Source organism: Solanum lycopersicum, chromosome 3 (assembly GCF_036512215.1).
Source record: "Solanum lycopersicum chromosome 3, SLM_r2.1".
Classification (NCBI taxonomy): domain Eukaryota; kingdom Viridiplantae; phylum Streptophyta; class Magnoliopsida; order Solanales; family Solanaceae; genus Solanum; species Solanum lycopersicum.
Window position 1 is genome coordinate 58,051,286 of NC_090802.1, and position 19,002 is coordinate 58,070,287.

At 34.8% G+C, this 19,002-nt stretch overlaps 4 protein-coding genes across 7 annotated transcripts; 1 reads left to right on the plus strand and 3 right to left on the minus strand.

The window, feature by feature from the left end:
- The first annotated feature begins 801 nt into the window (after window positions 1-801).
- Window positions 802-4,016, plus strand: LOC101253975 (uncharacterized). Its single transcript, XM_004234279.5, has 3 exons — window positions 802-1,973; window positions 2,817-2,983; window positions 3,549-4,016. The coding sequence occupies exons 1-3, from the start codon at window positions 963-965 to the stop codon at window positions 3,754-3,756; spliced, it is 1,386 nt and encodes a 461-aa protein (XP_004234327.1). The 5' UTR covers window positions 802-962; the 3' UTR covers window positions 3,757-4,016.
- A 183-nt stretch (window positions 4,017-4,199) lies between these two features.
- Window positions 4,200-5,573, minus strand: LOC101258038 (NDR1/HIN1-like protein 6). Its single transcript, XM_004234292.5, has one exon. It carries the CDS (start codon window positions 5,137-5,139, stop codon window positions 4,360-4,362), a length of 780 nt encoding a protein of 259 aa, XP_004234340.1. The 5' UTR covers window positions 5,140-5,573; the 3' UTR covers window positions 4,200-4,359.
- Window positions 5,574-5,729: 156 nt separating this feature from the next.
- On the minus strand, window positions 5,730-10,046 carry LOC101253457 (uncharacterized). 4 transcript variants are annotated; one of them, XM_010319246.4, is made up of 8 exons: window positions 9,482-9,956; window positions 8,603-8,842; window positions 8,363-8,485; window positions 7,305-7,643; window positions 7,166-7,212; window positions 6,691-6,753; window positions 6,123-6,255; window positions 5,730-6,041 (listed from the first exon to the last, which is right to left on the minus strand). In XM_010319246.4, exons 3-8 carry the CDS (start codon window positions 8,466-8,468, stop codon window positions 6,028-6,030), a joined length of 702 nt encoding a protein of 233 aa, XP_010317548.1. In that variant the 5' UTR covers window positions 8,469-8,485; window positions 8,603-8,842; window positions 9,482-9,956; the 3' UTR covers window positions 5,730-6,027. The 4 variants fall into 4 exon arrangements, with proteins under 4 accessions (XP_010317548.1, XP_004234325.1, XP_019068559.1 ...); XM_004234277.5 differs by lacking the exon at window positions 8,603-8,842 and having other exon boundaries at window positions 9,482-10,046; XM_019213014.2 differs by lacking the exon at window positions 6,691-6,753.
- Window positions 10,047-10,617: 571 nt separating this feature from the next.
- On the minus strand, window positions 10,618-18,760 carry LOC101253161 (phytochrome-associated serine/threonine-protein phosphatase 3). Its single transcript, XM_004234276.5, has 11 exons — window positions 18,717-18,760; window positions 17,734-18,144; window positions 16,214-16,360; window positions 16,052-16,119; window positions 15,488-15,545; window positions 14,741-14,851; window positions 14,609-14,659; window positions 13,942-14,085; window positions 13,774-13,869; window positions 13,616-13,687; window positions 10,618-11,081 (listed from the first exon to the last, which is right to left on the minus strand). The coding sequence occupies exons 2-11, from the start codon at window positions 17,812-17,814 to the stop codon at window positions 10,998-11,000; spliced, it is 912 nt and encodes a 303-aa protein (XP_004234324.1). The 5' UTR covers window positions 17,815-18,144; window positions 18,717-18,760; the 3' UTR covers window positions 10,618-10,997.
- Window positions 18,761-19,002: the final 242 nt, after the last annotated feature.

A 19,002-nucleotide genomic window follows, 5' to 3' on the forward strand; every position in this document is an offset into this window, starting at 1 on the left:
AATTTTTATTCAAATAAAATAAATTTTATTTAAATCAATCCTGTTTTACTATCAATTTGGATATTTTTCTTGTTTTTTTTCTTCTCTTTATTTCTCTAAGGAATAACTCTCAATTCAAAACTTGTCGAACTTTTATAAACTCAATGTGCTTGTAAAATCTTGTTATTTAAAATCTAATAGAAAATTTAACTACATAAGTGACAAAATTTCATTGATCTAACTAATTTTTATTCAAATAAAATAAATCTTATTCAAATCAATCCTGTTTTACTATCAATTTGGATACTTTTTTTGTTTTTTCTCTCTCTTTATTTCTTTAAGAAATAACTCTTAGTTCAAAACTTGTCGAACTTTTATAAACTCAATGTGCTTGTAAAATTTTGTTATTTAAAAAATTAGACATATGAATTAGCAATTAAGATATTTTCATATGATGTTTTATAAATCCGTATGTATGAAGTTTGAACTAATCCTAAATTTAGAAAAAAATTTATAGCTTTAATCCTTTTCAAAAGCGATTTAGTCAGAGATGATGAGCAAACAAAAGTTTAGATCTTAATGTGACAGAAACAAGCAAATAACATGAGGTATAAAATTAAAGATACGAAAATTGGATTAGATTTATCAAAAATGGATTTAAGTGTAAGATTTATTTATTTTATAAAAAAAAGTTATATGTATCGCTCATTTAATTAAATTTCATGTCAAATTTCTGTTAATTGAAGAGTTTTTTGAGCTTAAAGAAAACGTTAAAAGATATTTTTAAATTAATAAATGGAAGGAGACATTTCTGAATTTTTTTTATCTTTTTTCTAATTTTAATCAATTATTTAATAGCAGTTCTATAACACAGATTAAGAGAAAAAAAAATATAAAATCACCATTCAAATTATCAAAAAATAATAATCTTTAATTTCGTGAGTGTCTTGTTAACTCTGAGGAGGAAGGGAAAACTGAAGACAATGGAAAGGGACGAAGGAGCAGTGGAAGATGGCAAGAGGAGATGTAAAGTCCTCAAAAATCGAATTGAAACCTTAACAACTACTCAACAATCCTCATGGAAGACTACCCTTTTCAGGCTAATCAACTCTGAGCTTTCTTTCCTCAACCGCGTTTCCCTCTCCTCATCTCTCAAACTCAGCACCAACATTGGGTATCTTGAAGCAGTTGTTCACATTCTTCAAAACCCACTAGTAACAGCAGTTTCACGGGTCTGCAAAACCATTTCGGTATCGTTGAAATTGAGTGTTTATATTGACGTAATTTGCTCTTTTAATGGAAACCCAGTTTGGTTTATAGTATCAGATAGAAACCCCAGGTACATTTCTTGGGAAGATTCAGGGGAAATTAGGAATTGCAAGGGTTTAAGAAGCAAAATCGTAGAACTCGTGTTTGCTGCCTCAGAGTCGTCTGTTACGGTGAGGCCTAGTTCTATTATCCTTTTCTTCTCAAATGGACTTCAAAGTTGTATTCTTGATAAGCTTCGAGGGGAATTTGGAGCTACTGATCTCGGGTTTGGGTTTTCTGACTTTGATTGCGAGTTTTATGATGAATTAGAGGATGAGGATTGGGTAAGTGTACTGGGGAGGTCTTTTGAAAGGGCATGTATTTTGGAAATAAAGATTGGTTCTTTTTCGTCTAGTAGTGCAATTTCAGACTCTAGTACAGATGTTAAATTGCAGGGTAAAGATGGAGAAACATTAACAGACCTTTCTGGGAGTTCAGGGAAGATGCATAGTGATGATGCTAGTAATGATGTAAATTTGGGTGATTCTTTCTGTACTCTTGTCTCAGCATTGAGGAGTTGGTCCGGTTTTGATGTTGAAGAAGCTGAATTGGTCAATTTTGATACAACAGCACTAGTTGCTATAGTGTCTGGGATTAGTAATGGTAGTATCGATCGAATTCTGGCTACTCCAGAGAGTGAGCTGAGAAGCCGATTCAAGGTCAATTATGAGTTCATGATTGGACAGGTGAAACCTCTTATCTTAAAATTTCTGGAATCCTTCTATGTTAAAATTTTAGAACCCTGTTTGAATTTGGAGAGTTTCTTTAATGTTTCTCTGTTCATTTTGATTGCTTTATAGAGCTAACATACCTCAGACTCGTACGAGAGATCTACTGGGTTTAAATCCAGAGATGACTTACATGAGGCTGGTTGATTTAAATTTGTACATCAGTTGCCTCTACAGCAACTAATAACAAATTGAAGTCTCATGCCACATCATCTTATTGTTTGTAAAAAAGAAAAGGCAGCTTAGTGTACTAAGATCCAGTTATGTATGGGGTCTGGAGAAGGGCTGGACAAATGGTTTATTGTATGCAGCCTTACCCTGCATTTCTGCAAGGGACTGTTTCACAGCTTGAACCCGTGACTCGTGGTCACATGGTAGCTGGTTTACCAGTTACACACCAAGGTTCTTTTCCATCATCTTATGTTTGTTGTTTCAGAAAACTTCACTATTGGAGTGGCAGAGTACCGAGTGTGTGAACTGGTTATGGTTATGCTATGTTTCTGCTTCAATTGATGGTTCATGCATTAATTTTGCCTAAAATACATAAGCATAATAAATTGCTAGTTTTGGTGTTCCTTGTTCTGCGAAGTCTATAGTCTGACTCGAAGCACTAAAATTTGTAGTGAGTTGGAAATGATCAACTTTCTCATGTATGTGGTCCTTTTGTTTACAGTCCTAAAGAAATCTTTTTATATATGAACTGCAAAGACTCATATACTATTAGCTTAACCACTGTACTTTTGCATTTGCCAAACATTGTAGTAACATTCTTTGGTTTATTGTTGACTTGGCTTCCACAAGGTGAATTCTGAAATGAAGAAGCCAATCCATATGGAGCTGATGCCTTCTATATTGCAAAAGCGAGGCATAGTTTGTGAAAGTGTTTGTGCAGAATTTCAGGAGCTTGTTTCGATGTGTGGTGGGCCTAATGAGAAGTCTAGAGCAGAGCACTTTCTGAACCATCTAAGGTGAATTTTGATAAATTTCAATATGTTTCTTACAGCAAGTTTTATTTCCAAAAATTTTATTGCAACAATCGTTACATTCAACAGTACATGCTCTGCCGTCCTTTCCCATTCTTACCTCCAGAAAAGAAATTGGAAGAAAAATATGAATTGCTTGCCATCCTCTTATCTGACTTCTAAATTTCCTACTAGATAAATTTGAAGGAGTTCTGTTCGACTTGCTATATGACTTCCAAATTTTAGGTCCCAGTGAACTTTTGTAAGCAACTCTGCTGCTTCTTAAACATTATTCTTATCTAGCATCTGTTATAGATTTGCTGGCATGGTCCTTTGGTCTCTCTGTTACAACGGCTTAGTTCTTACAAATCTGATGCCAATTGCCAAATAGTAAAATAACCTGAATCTCGTGATGGTAGATTGTAGTAAGCTAGCAACACTTGCCTCGGACCTGTTAAGAGTTGCATTGGGAATTTCTCCATCTCCATGTTCCTTTTGTTCTTAGTTTTAGTTTTATAGTTTTCCTAGTTACTTAAACTCCATATACTGATCATCTGATTAACTCAAACAGGGTTGTGCCTGATTGCCCGTCAGAACGGCTAATGAGCCTTCCAACAACCAGAAAATTGGCATTAAAAAACAAGGTAGCTTTTGGGACTGGTGATTATTGGCATGCTCCTACTATAACTGCAAACATGGCATTTGCCAGAGCTGTTTCACAGACAGGAATGTCCCTGGTTACCATAGAGCATAGACCACGAGCATTGGTTGGTGATTAATCCCCTTGGCAAATGGCATTTGAAAACAGATGTTGATCCTAATCCTGAGGCTACATTGACTTAATGGAACTGAAACTTTTCTGCGAAAAGAGATGTTGAGATACCCAAGTGTGACGCGTCATTTGAACTAGGAAGTTGTGAAACTTGCTTGGCTATTACACATGTATATATCAGACTAGCACAATGTTTTAATGGGCATTTTGTATGTTAGCTTGTATGATGCTTCTTGGTAATAAAATAAGGGGCCTCAGTTATCTTAATCTTCTGCCATATGCAGATAGTTCTTTCTTGATATAAGTATCAAGTTGGAGCAAGTAGCAACACATACAAATCTACTTTGGAAGAACAAAAGCCATAGGCTATCTTTTTTCTGCAATAAATAACTTTATATTAAAGCTGCATAACAAAGTAGTAACCAACTGCCAATGGTTGGCTTATCAACATGAATAATGAAGATGAATTTAATAGAAATCTCCTAATGTTTATGGATAACATCCTCACTAACAAGAGTTGAGACCCCAAAAATAAAATAAAATACACGACAACTGAACTAGAAGCCTAAATTACTTACTAACATACATGTTGAATACAATGCAGAAGCTTTTAGAGCTTCAATCCAAACTTGCAAGTACTGGCCTTAATTCGGACCAAACTATTAGCAGAGAGGCTATCGACAATCAGTAAGCAATCTCCCAATATTTTCACCTTTCTCAACTTGAGCCTCCCAAGTTTAACGCTAACTGGGACTTGAATCTTAAGATCTAATGGGATTCTTCCAGTTTGTGCTGCCTCTTGAATTGCAGACATCAACGTATTACCATATTCTGATTGCCCAGTTAAGGCCACGTCGAGTACTGTTCTGTTCTGATGACCTTGGTAGAACTTGGGAAGAGACCCTTTACAAAGCTGTGTGTTCTTGTACCACACACTCAAATGACTTCCTTTCTCATAGTAGATTCCAATCTTCTTGTTTGGGTTCACAGCAGTGATTCTGACATTAAATCTTGCATAGAGGCTCATATCAAAATTTAGCCTCAAGTCTGATATTCTGAGGTTGTCCACAGAGTACTGAGGGATTTTTGGTTTGAAAACAAGGTAAAGAATGCCAGCAATTGCTGCAATAATGATGAGTAGGAGTATGATGAGGCTAATTGTCCAGCAAATGCATTTGCAAATGCAACTTCTCTTCTTAGTGGGTGGTCTTGAATACATTACAGGAGTGGTACGTCTGACTGGCTGGTTCACTGTTGGCTGCTGAAAAAGCCGCGTTGGATCGCCTTTTTCTGATTTAAACGAGCCTCGAGGCACTAAAGGACGTGTTGTTCTTGTTGGTGGTGGTGCTTCCATGTCCACAACTGGATGAATTCTTTGATTTTCTGTCATTTGTTGTCAATTGTTACTTTACACAGAACGCTATTGTTTTTTATCAACAACTTACAAATGAAACTCTCTCACGTAATGTGCAGTATACGATTATTTATAAGTTAAAATACTTATATGTTGCTTCATATTTGAAGTTTAGTTAATTAAATATCCCAAGAGAAGATGGAGGTAGGAAACTTTTTGGCTTATTTCACCTAATAACAAAGAAATGTTGAGAGGAGAAACAAAGTAGGTCAGCTATATGAAGAGCTTTGACTATTTTCTGTTCTCACTGCTTAATGACTCATAGCTAATCTAAGTAGAGAATCAACCATAAACAATTAGTATAACTTTACTCCTTTAGTTGACCTACAAATAATTAACCTAGATAGCCACGTCTATATGAAGGTGGTAATATTCTTAATATTTACATTTATCAATTTACAGAAAGAAAAAAAAAAGGTTCAAAAGGGTACTGATTAGCTTTGAGATCCTTAGCTTGAAAGTAGTTAATTACAACAACATACCCAGTCGAACCCCACCACGTAGGGTGTCTAAGGAGGATAGAAAAAGCACAGTTAAAACTATGCAGGAAACTAGGAACACAGAAGTTAATAACTTGACCATCTCTAATCACTAAAAATCTTGTCACACTTACAAATTATGTACAACGATAGTAATTTTCCAGCTTCATAACCTACAGAAAATAGGTCATAACAAAGGGAAGGGGGAAGGAAATAGAGAAAAGGGCTGGAACTAAAAGGAGGCTGGCAAAGTGTTCTATGAACTCTCAACAAAAGTAAGATTATGGGTTAAGTTTGATGATAAGTCTCAAAAATTATTACATTAGAGAAAATGTATCGTCTACCCCTCCGCTAAACAAATTACTTTGAGTCAATTCATCCATCTTCACTCTCCAGACTCTGCACAAAAAAGTAACACACTATCAGTACTTCCCGATGAACTTCCTAATGACCAAAGTCATCTCTCACATAGGCTCATACCATGTATCGCTTCCATATTGTCTTCCTTGTAAACACCGAGAGGAGAGCCGTGGACAGATAGAAGCATTTCCCCAGGTTTAGGCAGTCTTAAAGTTTTGGGAGTCATCCCAACAGATAATCTGTTATTATATGCCTGTAGCCAAAAATATATTAATCTATGAATATTGTCTTTAGCACAAAATACTCGTAGAGACATCAACAAGAAACTGGTGCTGATGCTACTTCGGGACAAAATTAGTTTCATCTAAAAGTCGCTTCTTTGAACCATCACAGGCATAAAGTAATGCCGCTATTAACATAGCATTGTTCCTAAAGCGTCGATCAACTAAACAATGCTGTATGTCGTAAGAGAGTACCAAGAGGAGCAGTCATCCAGATAGAGAAATAAATAAGGAAAAACAATGCTTCATACTGCAGGGTCTATGTGTCAAATGAAATATTTCCCAACCCATCACCCCGATGTTTAGATGTTTTAAAGGAATAAAATGAATAACATCAATTGTTCAGTAGAGAAAAAGATATTGCAAATAACAACAAACCGCAAAGAAATTATATTATAGCTACGTACACCAGGAGTCTGAAGAGTATCAGGCAAATCAAGCATTTGGGAGTCAGATGGCTCTTCCAAGACCTTCAGTGAAAAAAAGAAGCAAAATAAGGAACAAAAAAGAGTAAGCAAGTATTGCTATCATCGCAAGCGCTAAGGGGGTACATCCATTGCCCAATCAAAAGAAGCATGAAGAAATGTCAAAAAAACCAGACACCTCTAGAGCTACGTGATGAGCCAGTGCAAAGGCAGAAATGAGTCCACCCCACATCCCCACAAAAAAAAAAAGGAAAAAAGAGTCTGAAGCACAAAAAGATTAGTTGTAAAAGAGGCTTTTCAGAAGTACCAACTAAATGCTTCTTACTTCCAAATCTTAAATGCAAGAATTTAACCATACAGCCAAAAGGGGATCATCATGCAACCTAAATTACTCGAAATGTAGTATTGAATGACATAAACTGCAGGAAATAGTAAAATGAAGTGCAATGAAACATACAAATCCCTTGATCTGGAGGTTTTCGACACCATAGCATGATGTTTTAACTGCCAAAATGTTGTTAAACTGAGTTAGCAGAAATAAACTTGAGTGTCTAGCGTTTCCATAAAAGGATGAGTAAAAAGAGATTCAAAGATACCAGATTTATTTGAGAGTTCAAATCCACCAAGTGACGGCATGGCACTGGAGCAATCAGGGTACACCATGGACAGGTTATTAAGAAGAGAAGCATGTAGATTCCTTCCATCAAATTGGTCCATGCTTAAATTAACAGCATTGTCTTTCCTTTGCACTTCATACTGGCCATTTTTCTCATTTCTTACAATAGCCAGGTTTGGAAATTTTTCCTCAAAAAATTGCGTTACTGGAACTTGCAGCTGTTCATTACTAAAATTTGATCGCAGCAATTGTAACATATCTTTTAAGTGTTCAATCTCCACATCACGAATAGCCCTTATAGCAGTACTTTGACGTTCAGCTGAAAAGAGAGTACAATAAGGTAAAGGACATATTCAGTGACATTCAACCATGATGGTAATGTGAGAATCAAAATTCATCAGGAACAAACAGATAACTGCAAAAAATTAGAATAGATGTGGAAACCATGTTTCAGAACTTCATATTTACATGCTTTCGAATATCTTTTGACTGTCCAAGTGATTAGTTGGAGAAACTAAGTTTTGAAAGTGTAAATTTAAGTGCTGAAAAGTTAAAATATTTGGAAGGGTGATGATTTTAGTATCATCCATTTTCTTACTTTAAAAATTCCTACTCAAACACATACTAGAAATATTTCCTTCTATACTTAACTTTCCTTGTGAAATGCATGTTCATAACCTTCTCTTAAATTTCAAAAAGTATCACATCAATGGAAGGTAATAGACCTAGCAAATTGAGAATTTTACCTTTTTGTTCAGCTTGCAGGAATATATCAGAACAGATAGGTCACACGGAACTTATATCATACATCAACACATAAAAAATAAACGAGAATGGATAAGAGAATATAGCTTCATGGATATGAAGTGCAATCAAGCAAATCAAAATTTCCTGCTTCAAGATTTCTGCACCCGATCTATATATGCAACCGTTGTCCATGTGGTTTTCCTCTTACTATATTTTGTTTTTCTAAAATAAACGACTTACTTTTTCGTTCAAATGATAAGACTAACAAACATTTGTACATTTAAAAGGTACCTTCTTGCTTGAATATATCATCTTCCATTTTCACTTGATGTTGTTCTTCATTAGCATCCTTTACAACTTCAGTTGTTTTGCGATGTCTTCCTCTTCTTCTTGGCATGGAGATATATAACTTAACTGAAAACATTTTTCTCTCATCAAGTTAATAATTACTTTTACTAGTCAACGTGCATACACTTATGTTGTATGAGTAATTATAAATAAAAAAAATTAACCCAACTCTAGAGTTGTTACCTTATCTTTCTTTGTTCTTGGTAGTAGATTAAACATAAAGTACTTCCATCAGTTCTCTTGGCACAATCGCTACCGAAGATTATTTGGTTCATACTGATTAAGTGGGTGGAATTTCTATGGAGTCACAAGAGGAGATTATACACTCTTATTTATAATGTTGGAGTCAAGGCCATCTTGCTCGACTACAGTATTGTACGTCTCTTTTCTTAATGGGAATAAAGATGAAATAAACATCCTTAACTGCTTAAAAAAGAAGATGATACAGTTAAGCTATTTGTAGCAATAAAAATAAATATCCTTGTGGTTTGATAGAATTAGTCAGTTTAATTGTGATTTCTTTTCTTTTGCCTTGTTAAGTGAAGTTTATATATTTACATGCCCAATTACTTTCTTTATTGTCTCTATTCTATGGACATTGTACCGATTTGCCATTATTATTCATCCATTTTGAAAGCCATAGAAGATGGATATTTATTATACTGGGAGTTGTCTCTCAATGAACTTAAATTCATTTTACAGATCTTTCTAAGTTCCTCAACTGACTGAGTTCGATTTTGTAAGATGTCTTGTAAGCTTATAAACAAGAATCAGTTTGAATTGTTCCAAATTTCTTATAACACTGGACTCTTTTCACCTGAACTATTGACTCACTTGACAACAGTTATCTGTAAATAAAATATTATATACCAACCAAGAGTATGAGTTTCAGAGCTAGTGCCTTTTTCATTTGTATGAAGAAACAACACAAATTTGTACTTGGTAAATTCCATTCTCTAAACAGAAAAAAATCTAACTATGCTAAACATATTGCTACAAACTACTCTAAACATGAATTTATGAACAGGCATAATGAAAATCATAGAAACAAAGAAATATTACCTGGTTGTGGGCAGCAAACCGGATGACGAGTTCAATGGAGACGATTCCACCACCTCTCTAAACTCGAACAGCCACAAAATTTTGAACTATGGAACAAAGAATTCCCAAAACCTTTAGGGCACTCTTTAGTCTCCAAAAATTGAACAGTGAAGAGAAGGGCCTACTTATAGGAGTTGAGAAATGTGAAAATCACAGCCTAGAGTCGATGCGGGACTGTGAGTAATTTGAAAATAAGACTAATTCCGACGGAAAATTGATTTGGAAGGCTTAATCTCTTGAGAAGGACGATTGAGCTATCAAGATCGCAACACCTGTCTCGTTTGTACGATTGGCTTAGAAAAAGGACAAGGGAGGACGACGCTGCCACGATCTGAGCTCGATTTTGGACCGAGTTTGCGATTTGTGGGACTGGCGAGCAAGAAAACGCTGAAGGGGGTCGATTGGTATGTGCTGTGCTGTCTATTGTATTGAAAATGGGTTTTTTCTTTTGAGAAGAAAACGGGTCATTTAGGAGTTGGACGGAGAGGCCCAAGATTTGGCTTCTTAAAATAAGTGGGCTAGAATTGACTTTCGTTTTGATCATATGAATTTAAATTAGAACCAATTGAAGTTCTGAACATAGCAAAATTGAATTAATGAGTGAAATTAGCTAAAAGTTAAGTAAGATAAACTATTATAATTAATTTACGAGCTTAACAAAATAAAAATAGCTAACTTAATTATAAATTAAACAATTCAGAATTTATAACAATAATTTAAACTAAACTAATTTAATAAAATATTTACTAAAAATAAAAAATCCTTTTGAGATAGATTTTCGAAATATTAATAAAAATATAATAATTACATAAAAAAAATTATATAAGATTATAAAAATGGTGAAAAAAATCAATTAAAATATTTTGAAATTTAAGAAACTCGAAAGTCAATTTTTGGGTGTCAACAAGCTATCTCCACAAACATTTGCAAAATCTGCAACACCTCCATTGAAAACCTCCAAGCATATTTTGTGGAGTGCATTATTGCCCAAAATTTTTGGAACCAACTGAACATTGCCAATCTTTCTCCCAACTCTCAACACAATGATGACTGGCTTCTTCTGGCCACTATAAACTTAATAGCTCATACGGGCCCCATAATATTCAAGCTTTTATCCGATTTTGAATTGTAAAATGAACAATAGTTTTCAAATTCAAAGCAAAAATAAAATGTACATCTAGCAAAAATGCAAACGAGTAAAATCTAAAAGACTGTAATCTGGTCAAGGTACAATATCACCAATATGACACATTCAAAAATAATTACGGAACAGATGGGGAGCAGCATTCGAGGCCATTGTAAATACATAGCACAAACTATTCGGAGCCAGTGGGGTCAACCAGACAAGCTAAGGCATATACCACCATCTATTCAGTCCCCTCCGGACAGACACTCTCCCTTAAATTTTCCCATTAATAAGGGGGTGGCCGGATGAAATGCAGAAATAATATCAGAAGAAGAAAAGGCCGAGCATTCCTCATAAGAAATAAGGAACTCCTGTCCTGGGCCCTCTCATCTGGTTGTTTTCCTCAGTTTCAGAGAAGAACTTTACCTCTCTCTCCTGATAAATCACAAAAAAAAATCAGAAAGGAAAAAAACAGATAAAATGTCTAGATTATAAAATAACAAATAAAGGGGGATACGACAAGCAGAGCAGTAACAGTACATTCCAAAATGTAGGAGACTTCGACCATAGGACAAGTCGACACAGCAATTGCCTAATATGCTTCATTTCTTATCCATTTCTCCTATCACCTAGCTTGCTGTTCCAATACCACAAGCAGTTCCCATTCTTTCATCTTAGAAACTTCATTTCCATACTAGTGCAACAAACATGCTTCAGGCATCAAAATTGGGCATAAACTCTTGTATGTGGGTTCAAGTCCTATAATTTTCATCTCATCTAATACTTGAAGAACATAGTTGATTGATTTTATCTGCTCTTCTATTTCTTATTTTTTTTCGCTCTACTCTTCATTTTGTTATCACAAAAGGATGAGAACATTTCAAGGTATCCAGATAGACAGAGATCAACCAATTTTAGCCACCATCCATAACTAATATAGATGCTCCTGCTATCTAACCCGCCAATTTATTATGTGGTCTTTCTTGAGTGCAAAAAGTTGATCTTTTGGTATTCCTATTATGTGGTCTTTTTTGAGTGCAAAAAGTCGATCTTTCGGTTTTCCTCCTGCTGACTTCACACAGAGGTGACAAGATTAGCCCAATTTTCTCAATAAAGAACTCTATTGCACAATCTTGAAGGAGCTTAGATCCACCAAATGTAGTTAGTCCCCAATAGATTAGACATGCCTATTCATGATAAGGTCTTAGCTTAGTTATTCTACTAAGCTTTCCCAACAAATAAATGAGATGCGGAAGACAGAAGACTAATGTGAAACTTTGTAAAAGTCCGTACTTCTAAGGGGTAAACATTATAGCACTGAACTTTCCTTCTATGAAACTAAATACCATCTTATGCCAAGTGATCTTTTTTAAATGACCGTGGTGTCCGGGCCAGCTTTTGCAAAGCTCGATTAATTCCACATGATACCTGCCACCTCCCACCAGCAACACCAACATGTACCAGGAAACTCTGTCCACTAAGGCTAAAATAGATGGGAAAAATCACCCAGTGCTTTGTATCTCCATTATGACTAGTGATCTTATTTCAAAAGAGTCAATGGGAGTGAACATATTCATAGCAGTAGATGAAGGGGAAGAAATCCTAGCTCTTCAAGCTAAAGATGTTGACATTGTCACTGCTCTACCTTGAACATGGAGAATGTAAAAGAATATGTTTATGCAGTGAGAGGCAAGATCTATATATGTACCATAAGATTGAATCCTTTAGTACAAAGATTATGATGGCATTACTCACAAAGAATGACAAGAAAAAGGTAGAAGTGTGAATTAGGAATGGACCACCAATGCAAGTAGAAGATAGACGAGAAGAAAAGGTGAAGCATTTTTAAATCCTACGGTCAATCAACTGAGCAGAACTGAAGAACATTTTCACCAGGAGGTCCAGTAAAAACAACTAACCATCATCATTTTTTTCTGATGAATTAGTTAACAATTACTATGTCACATCACCTTCTCCAGCATTTCATATGGGAAAATGTTAATTTCTACAGTGTTTTTTATATGTAATGTCGAACTCTAAAGTACTAAAATCCAAAAAGTGGAAAGAGGATCAACTCATGGCTTAGCTTGCCTTTGGGACATTCTAATTACTCCTTTCTCAATTCGTGTCCTATGATCCTTTTTAGTCAGTTTCAACAAAAATGCCTTTCTATACGTGGTGCATTTTTAATTCCAAAATTCACATTTACCCTGACACTCTGAATTGCATGACATGTTTAAGGCCAAAAGATTCAACAAATATTTTTGGTATGTTATGCACAATTTTTTTGGATTAAAACCATGAAAGTTAAGACTTATTTACATTTTCCACTGCCAAATCAAACTAAAAATGAGACAGCAGTGTTGTCAAAGGCACATTAAAGCCCTGAAGCGAATCCCAAAATGTGTTTAGCGCTTCGCCTCACTTAATGTGTGTTTCAGTGTCGTTGTCAAGAAGGTTCTAAGGCAAATTTTTTCTTGACATAGAACCTCTTATGAAGAGGCAACACTTAACATTTGATATTTCACATTAATTACCTTTCAATTTCTTTGTCCATATATTTGTCATTCATGCTTGTATACTAGTTTTGGACTAAACATATATGTGTATATTTTTCTCTCTAAGCAACTTTTTTCATTAAAGCCAACGCGTAATTTGTGCTTAAAGCCCCAATTCCTTAGAGCCTTTTTGCTTTTGATAACAGTGAAAGGGAGTAGTAGGTTTCTCCTAATATCAGGATGAGACATTATGTCCAAGACACAAAAATCCTCCTATCCTCACAATATAATTGCAGACTTACTGTATGCATATATAACAACACATGTTGACTTGAATAGGTCAAATCATATGAGACAAACAAAATTAGAGGATACAACTGTCAACGCACAAGGGCACGACTAAGTACTCCTGAAATTCCAACGGCTAACTAGTAGAAGGTCAATAATGCAGGAAAATAATAGCAATACTACCATATTCTCATTGAAGTTCAATATTGAAGCAACATTTCCACATCGGTAACAATAGTTGGGAGCAGACCACACCTGCATAGAACAGAAGGCAACAGTGACATGATTTCATTATATGCTACACATCAGATGACAAACACAATAAAGAATAGATTACTTACCGTCACCAATCCTTTATCTTGAAACATGTATTTCAAACCTTCCTGGACAAGCTGGTGAGCCCGGCAAACTAGATCTAGTTTATTAATGTGATTAAACTGCAAATCATGCGCAAAATATTTATTTGAAACAATGATCACAACTATAATTAACATCTTGAGCTTACATACCTCAGAGGTAACCCTGGATCCAAAAAGCCAACCTGCTCCTCGAGGACTTACTGCCCATGTTTCAATATCTTCGGGGTCACTCCACATAAGGTCACAGAAAGGCCCTTCATGCGGAATTTCACAATTACGGTCAATCACTCTGATCTGCCATATCATTTACAAAGAAGGAAGAAACATTAGCTCTGCATGTGCCCACATTTTGAACAGAAGAAAGATTATGCAAAATGGAGAAAACATCAACTTAGCGAAAAAATTTATTAAAAGCATTGACATAGGCACAATCATTTCCAGAGAATCCTCAAGTAATCACATAGAAGAGGAAAAGGACCTCATATGATCTCCAGATACACAACATGTTGTGAGATATTAAATCAATATCATTTTTTGATTGATCTAAGTTCATGCAATTTATAAATTGAAGTAATGTTCCGGTCAGTCACTGACTAAATCAATTGAAAGGGAAACCTTTCGCCCTTTCTTTATATAATTTTATTTGATTACACATAACATAAACAACTTGCAAATTTTCACTTCTTCATGTGTTTAGAGCATTGATATCTTTCTAGTACAGTGAAAACATATAGAATCCATGACACTGAATAATTTGAAACTAGTTATGAATAAAACAAGTAGAACCACAAAAACATCAAAGTCCAAGTCAAAATACCTGATCAATTGTTCTAACATCAGGAGAAAGTCCACCATGGACACATAATACCTGTATGGGAAGAAAGGTGTTAATTAATAGGATTAGAAAACATGGCAAGTGATAATGTTTATCCTGAGTGCTAGAACATACTGTTCCGTCTATGATTGCCGAGAGAGTAAGATAGTCAAAAACATCAGTGCAGTACCGCCATGCATTCGCATTTCCATACTTCCTTTGACACTCATCATAGAATCCATAGACCTATTGTAACATGTAAAATGTAAAGCTGATCAGAACATAGCACATCTCGAAAATGCTTCCTTCTTATAGCATGTGTGTATCTTCACTAAGAGGAAAAAAGATTCTGTGAATTTGAAGTGGTCCAGGTAACAAAACCATAGGCAGCAGCATTAAGCAGTGCAAACTTGACAATCCACTTGTATCTCCTCTTAATCACAAAGATACCCAGAATTATGGGTTGAGAATTTATTTTTTTTAAGCACAGAAAGTAACACCATTGCTCTTTGCAACTAAACATCCTCAAGAACCTTACTATAACTAGTAAGATAGGATTCAAAATAGCAACCAACCAACTAATAATATGCAGACAAGTAATCATTAGAAAAACACAAATAAAAAAATTTTAAAAAAAAACACTCTCCAGACACCATTAATATGAGAGAAAAAACCTCATGAAACATGATTTAGCCCGGGATCTATCAAATGGTTAATTAAGGCACAACAATGACAGCAAAAACAATTGCCTCTTCAAAAGAATTATTGAGAGAAAGGGGCAAGTATGAGGTAAAGAATTTCAACCACATCTATGAGACCTCGGCATTTATTACCTACACTTCACATGTAGGCACCATAAATTTAAGGTATAGTATGCATTACCTGTGTTAGTTGCCTGCTCTCGTGATTTCCACGTAAAAGAGTAATGTTGGCTGGGTATCTGATAGAAATTAAAAAACGGGGAAGATATAGTCAGGAATGAATGTTATTTCACCATTTAACAAAGAAACTTCCAGAGAGTAAGCAACACGGGCATTTGAATTACTGTTGCAGCACAGATAATGTGAATGTGAATCAATCTCGAACATGAGGTAACAACTTTATAAAGAGTGGAAAGGTAAAGAAGGGGAATTATCAGAATATTTGGGAAAATAAATGAAATAACAAACTAGTTTCTATCAGAGTCCTCTTGGACCTGACAAATGGTATTCGGTCTTACTTTTAATTAGTCATTAGTGAAAGAAACATTGAATATTACAAGGCTCCCAGTCGCAAGCATTATTTTCAAGACAACTTCATACTGACAGTAACAAAGTCATGCCTTTTCTTACTTAGCTTTTCTAAGAAATACAAATCAGCAAAAACCTATTCATTCGTGCAGAAAAGAAACATGAACCAACTACAGACAAGTAATATAAAATTGCATCCAAATGTTCCATTACATACCTTGCTTTAAGGAGCAACAAAATTGTAAAAACTTCTAAACTATTGTATCCACGGTCAACAAAATCTCCCTGGCCAAAAACAAAAAATCTTAAAGTCTGATGACTTAAACAGAATACTTACTGAAGTTCGTGGAAAACTAATCGATAACAATTCATATTATACCATGAAAATGTAATTTGTATCAGGTACATGACCTCCAGTCTGGAAGAGTTTCATTAGATCATGAAACTGGCCATGGATGTCTCCACAAACAGTAACTGGACTATTGACGGGCTGCACATTTGACTCCTCTATCAGGATTTCCTTAACCTGGATAAGAATAACATGTTTTAGACGCGATTAAAGGTTTCTCAAGGAAAATGACATCAGATGCTCAACCTGAACATAATTCTCACAAATGTTAAAAAGATGGACACAACATCTGCGTGGGTACCCTTTTTGGAAATATCATTTGTCATGGTACAGTACAACTTATGAATGTGAAGAACTATAATGACTACAAGTTACAATATGTAGGCAGGTTGAAGATACCAAGCTAATATACCTAAAGTTATTAATCACAAATGCAATCATAACATTTTCCTGTGAACAATGCCCATAAGCAGAAAATTCAGATATCCTCTTTCAGCAATGAACTATACATAAGAAGATATCCTTAAAAAAAAACTTACATTCTAGCAACACAGAATAGTCCCACCGCATATGCCAAGAAAAGGCTAGACATTACAATTCCAAAGTCTTTATCTGATTTTGTTTTTGATGACCCAAATAGAAACAATAAAGATGATATCAAAGGCTACACAAAGCTAAATCCACTCTGACATCCCCCCCCCCACACAAACACACACATAAACAGAGGCTTTGCTGACCTCTATCATCATGATGCAGCCACAAACTTTAACCATATCATTGACCACCCGCATTTATCATCACTTTAAATATGCAACAAAAAGCGAAATACTCAGCTAGTTCAGCCACTAGGGGTCATTTGGTGTGAGGATAAAAACAAATAGTGATGGGATAAAAAATTTATATCTTGTTTGTTGCCTTATCCCACCATTTATATCATAGTGACGAATAAGTTGTCACAGGATAGCTAATTGGGATAACTTGTTCCCAACCTAACGACCCCTAGAAGTTTTAACAAGGAAACCTAAACAACTGTGTGCTCCAACAAAGCATTGTTCTTTAGAAATTAATGGAACCCGTCTTGTCAAAGTGAAGCCAACAAATTAAACACGAACAATTATAGAGATTGCCAGTAATTTCAGTTGACCATAATACCATTTTTTCCCTAAATATCATACATGCAACATTTCAGGATTCCTTAAAATGTGAACGTAACTATTCATGAAGCCCACTTGTGGAAACTTTGATATGAGCAAAAAGCAATAGTAACAAACACAGTCTCGCAACCACAGTAATATCAATTCGCAAACAATCAAACAATCATATGCCCCTATGATCCCCCTTTAACGGTTTCCATCAAACTCCTCCTCTCCCACACAAAAAGCCCAAAATCAATAATATCCCCAACACAGAACCCGACAAAAGAGGTAGGGTTTTCCTATTAACAGGTTTAGTAAATCACAAAAATTCAACTAACCCAATATTCTTATTGGCCAAACAAACCCTAACCAATCCAACACGAAGTTTTAGAAGTAGAAAAAAAACAACATTACATATTCACAAAGGAGCTGAAGCTCGTCCTCCGCCAAATGCTGCCCCTCTTTCACCGTCGTAATCCACTGATCCAAATCCATCGCCCTTTGATGCCCTGCCGCCTTCTTTGTTGCAAATTAACAAATTTCTTCGTTTATGAATGCAATAATTTGCCCAAAATGCAGCGTCGACTGATTGAACAAAAGTGTTAACAGTGAATTGAATCTATCTCGCTCTCTCTGTGTCTTCCCGCTCTGTTTTGAGAACACAAATGAAGAGTAAAGTGAATCTGCCTTCAGATTCACTGGATTTTGAAACCCTGGCAAGCTGGAGATTTTACGAACGCCGAAAAATAATAGGACTCTTTTGCCCTTTCAGTCGTACCCAAATTTGGAAACTGCACCACTTTAGGAGTACTAGACTTTCGTGACCTGTTTTAATTAAATATTTTCGATTTAAATTTTGGAGAATATTGTATGAATTTTCATTCATCTATTAGGTAATTAAGATAATTATATAGGATTCAAAAGTATTTAAATGAAATATTTTATAAGTAGTTGAGATATTTTATTGACGCAAAACTTAATTTGATTATTTTTAAATGTTAATTATATATTAAGCCATAAAATAATTAACTAAAAAATAAAAGAATACTACGAGTGTGAGGATAATAATATTCAGGAAGAAAAATCTACTGATTGAGTAGGTTGATCGAATTGATATTACACAATTGTAGTAACTAGGAAGTATCGAGTAAAATATTTAATTTGAAGTCTAGTAATAAGTTGTGTAATAGAAATCGTGTTAACGTAGGCATGTGTTATAGAGGGGAAAATTACATATACGTATAGTACACATTATTTCAACTATTTTGCTATTTTGTTGTCGCTATTGTTTTTCTTATAGATATTACATTGTTTTTTCTTCTTTTATTTAGATTTAATGCATTTGAGTCAAGATCTTTCAAAAATAACATCTCGAGATAATAATAAGATCTAAATACCTATCCATATGTTAGATGTTGCATATATGGTACATCCTGGAAAGCTCACCTGTTACCATCAACTTTGGAGTTCAATTATAATTTTAAAGCTATTTTCTACATATATAAATATCATCAAGTAAAAAAATCATTATATTAGTTATAACATTAGAGTAATAATATTTAAAAGAAAAAGTATCACAGTTGAACAACTCTTATATAAGGACATCAAAGAAGCAGACTTATATTATACATCCTACAATAGAATTCGTATTTTTAACATTAGCAGTTTGTTGAAAAAGAAGTG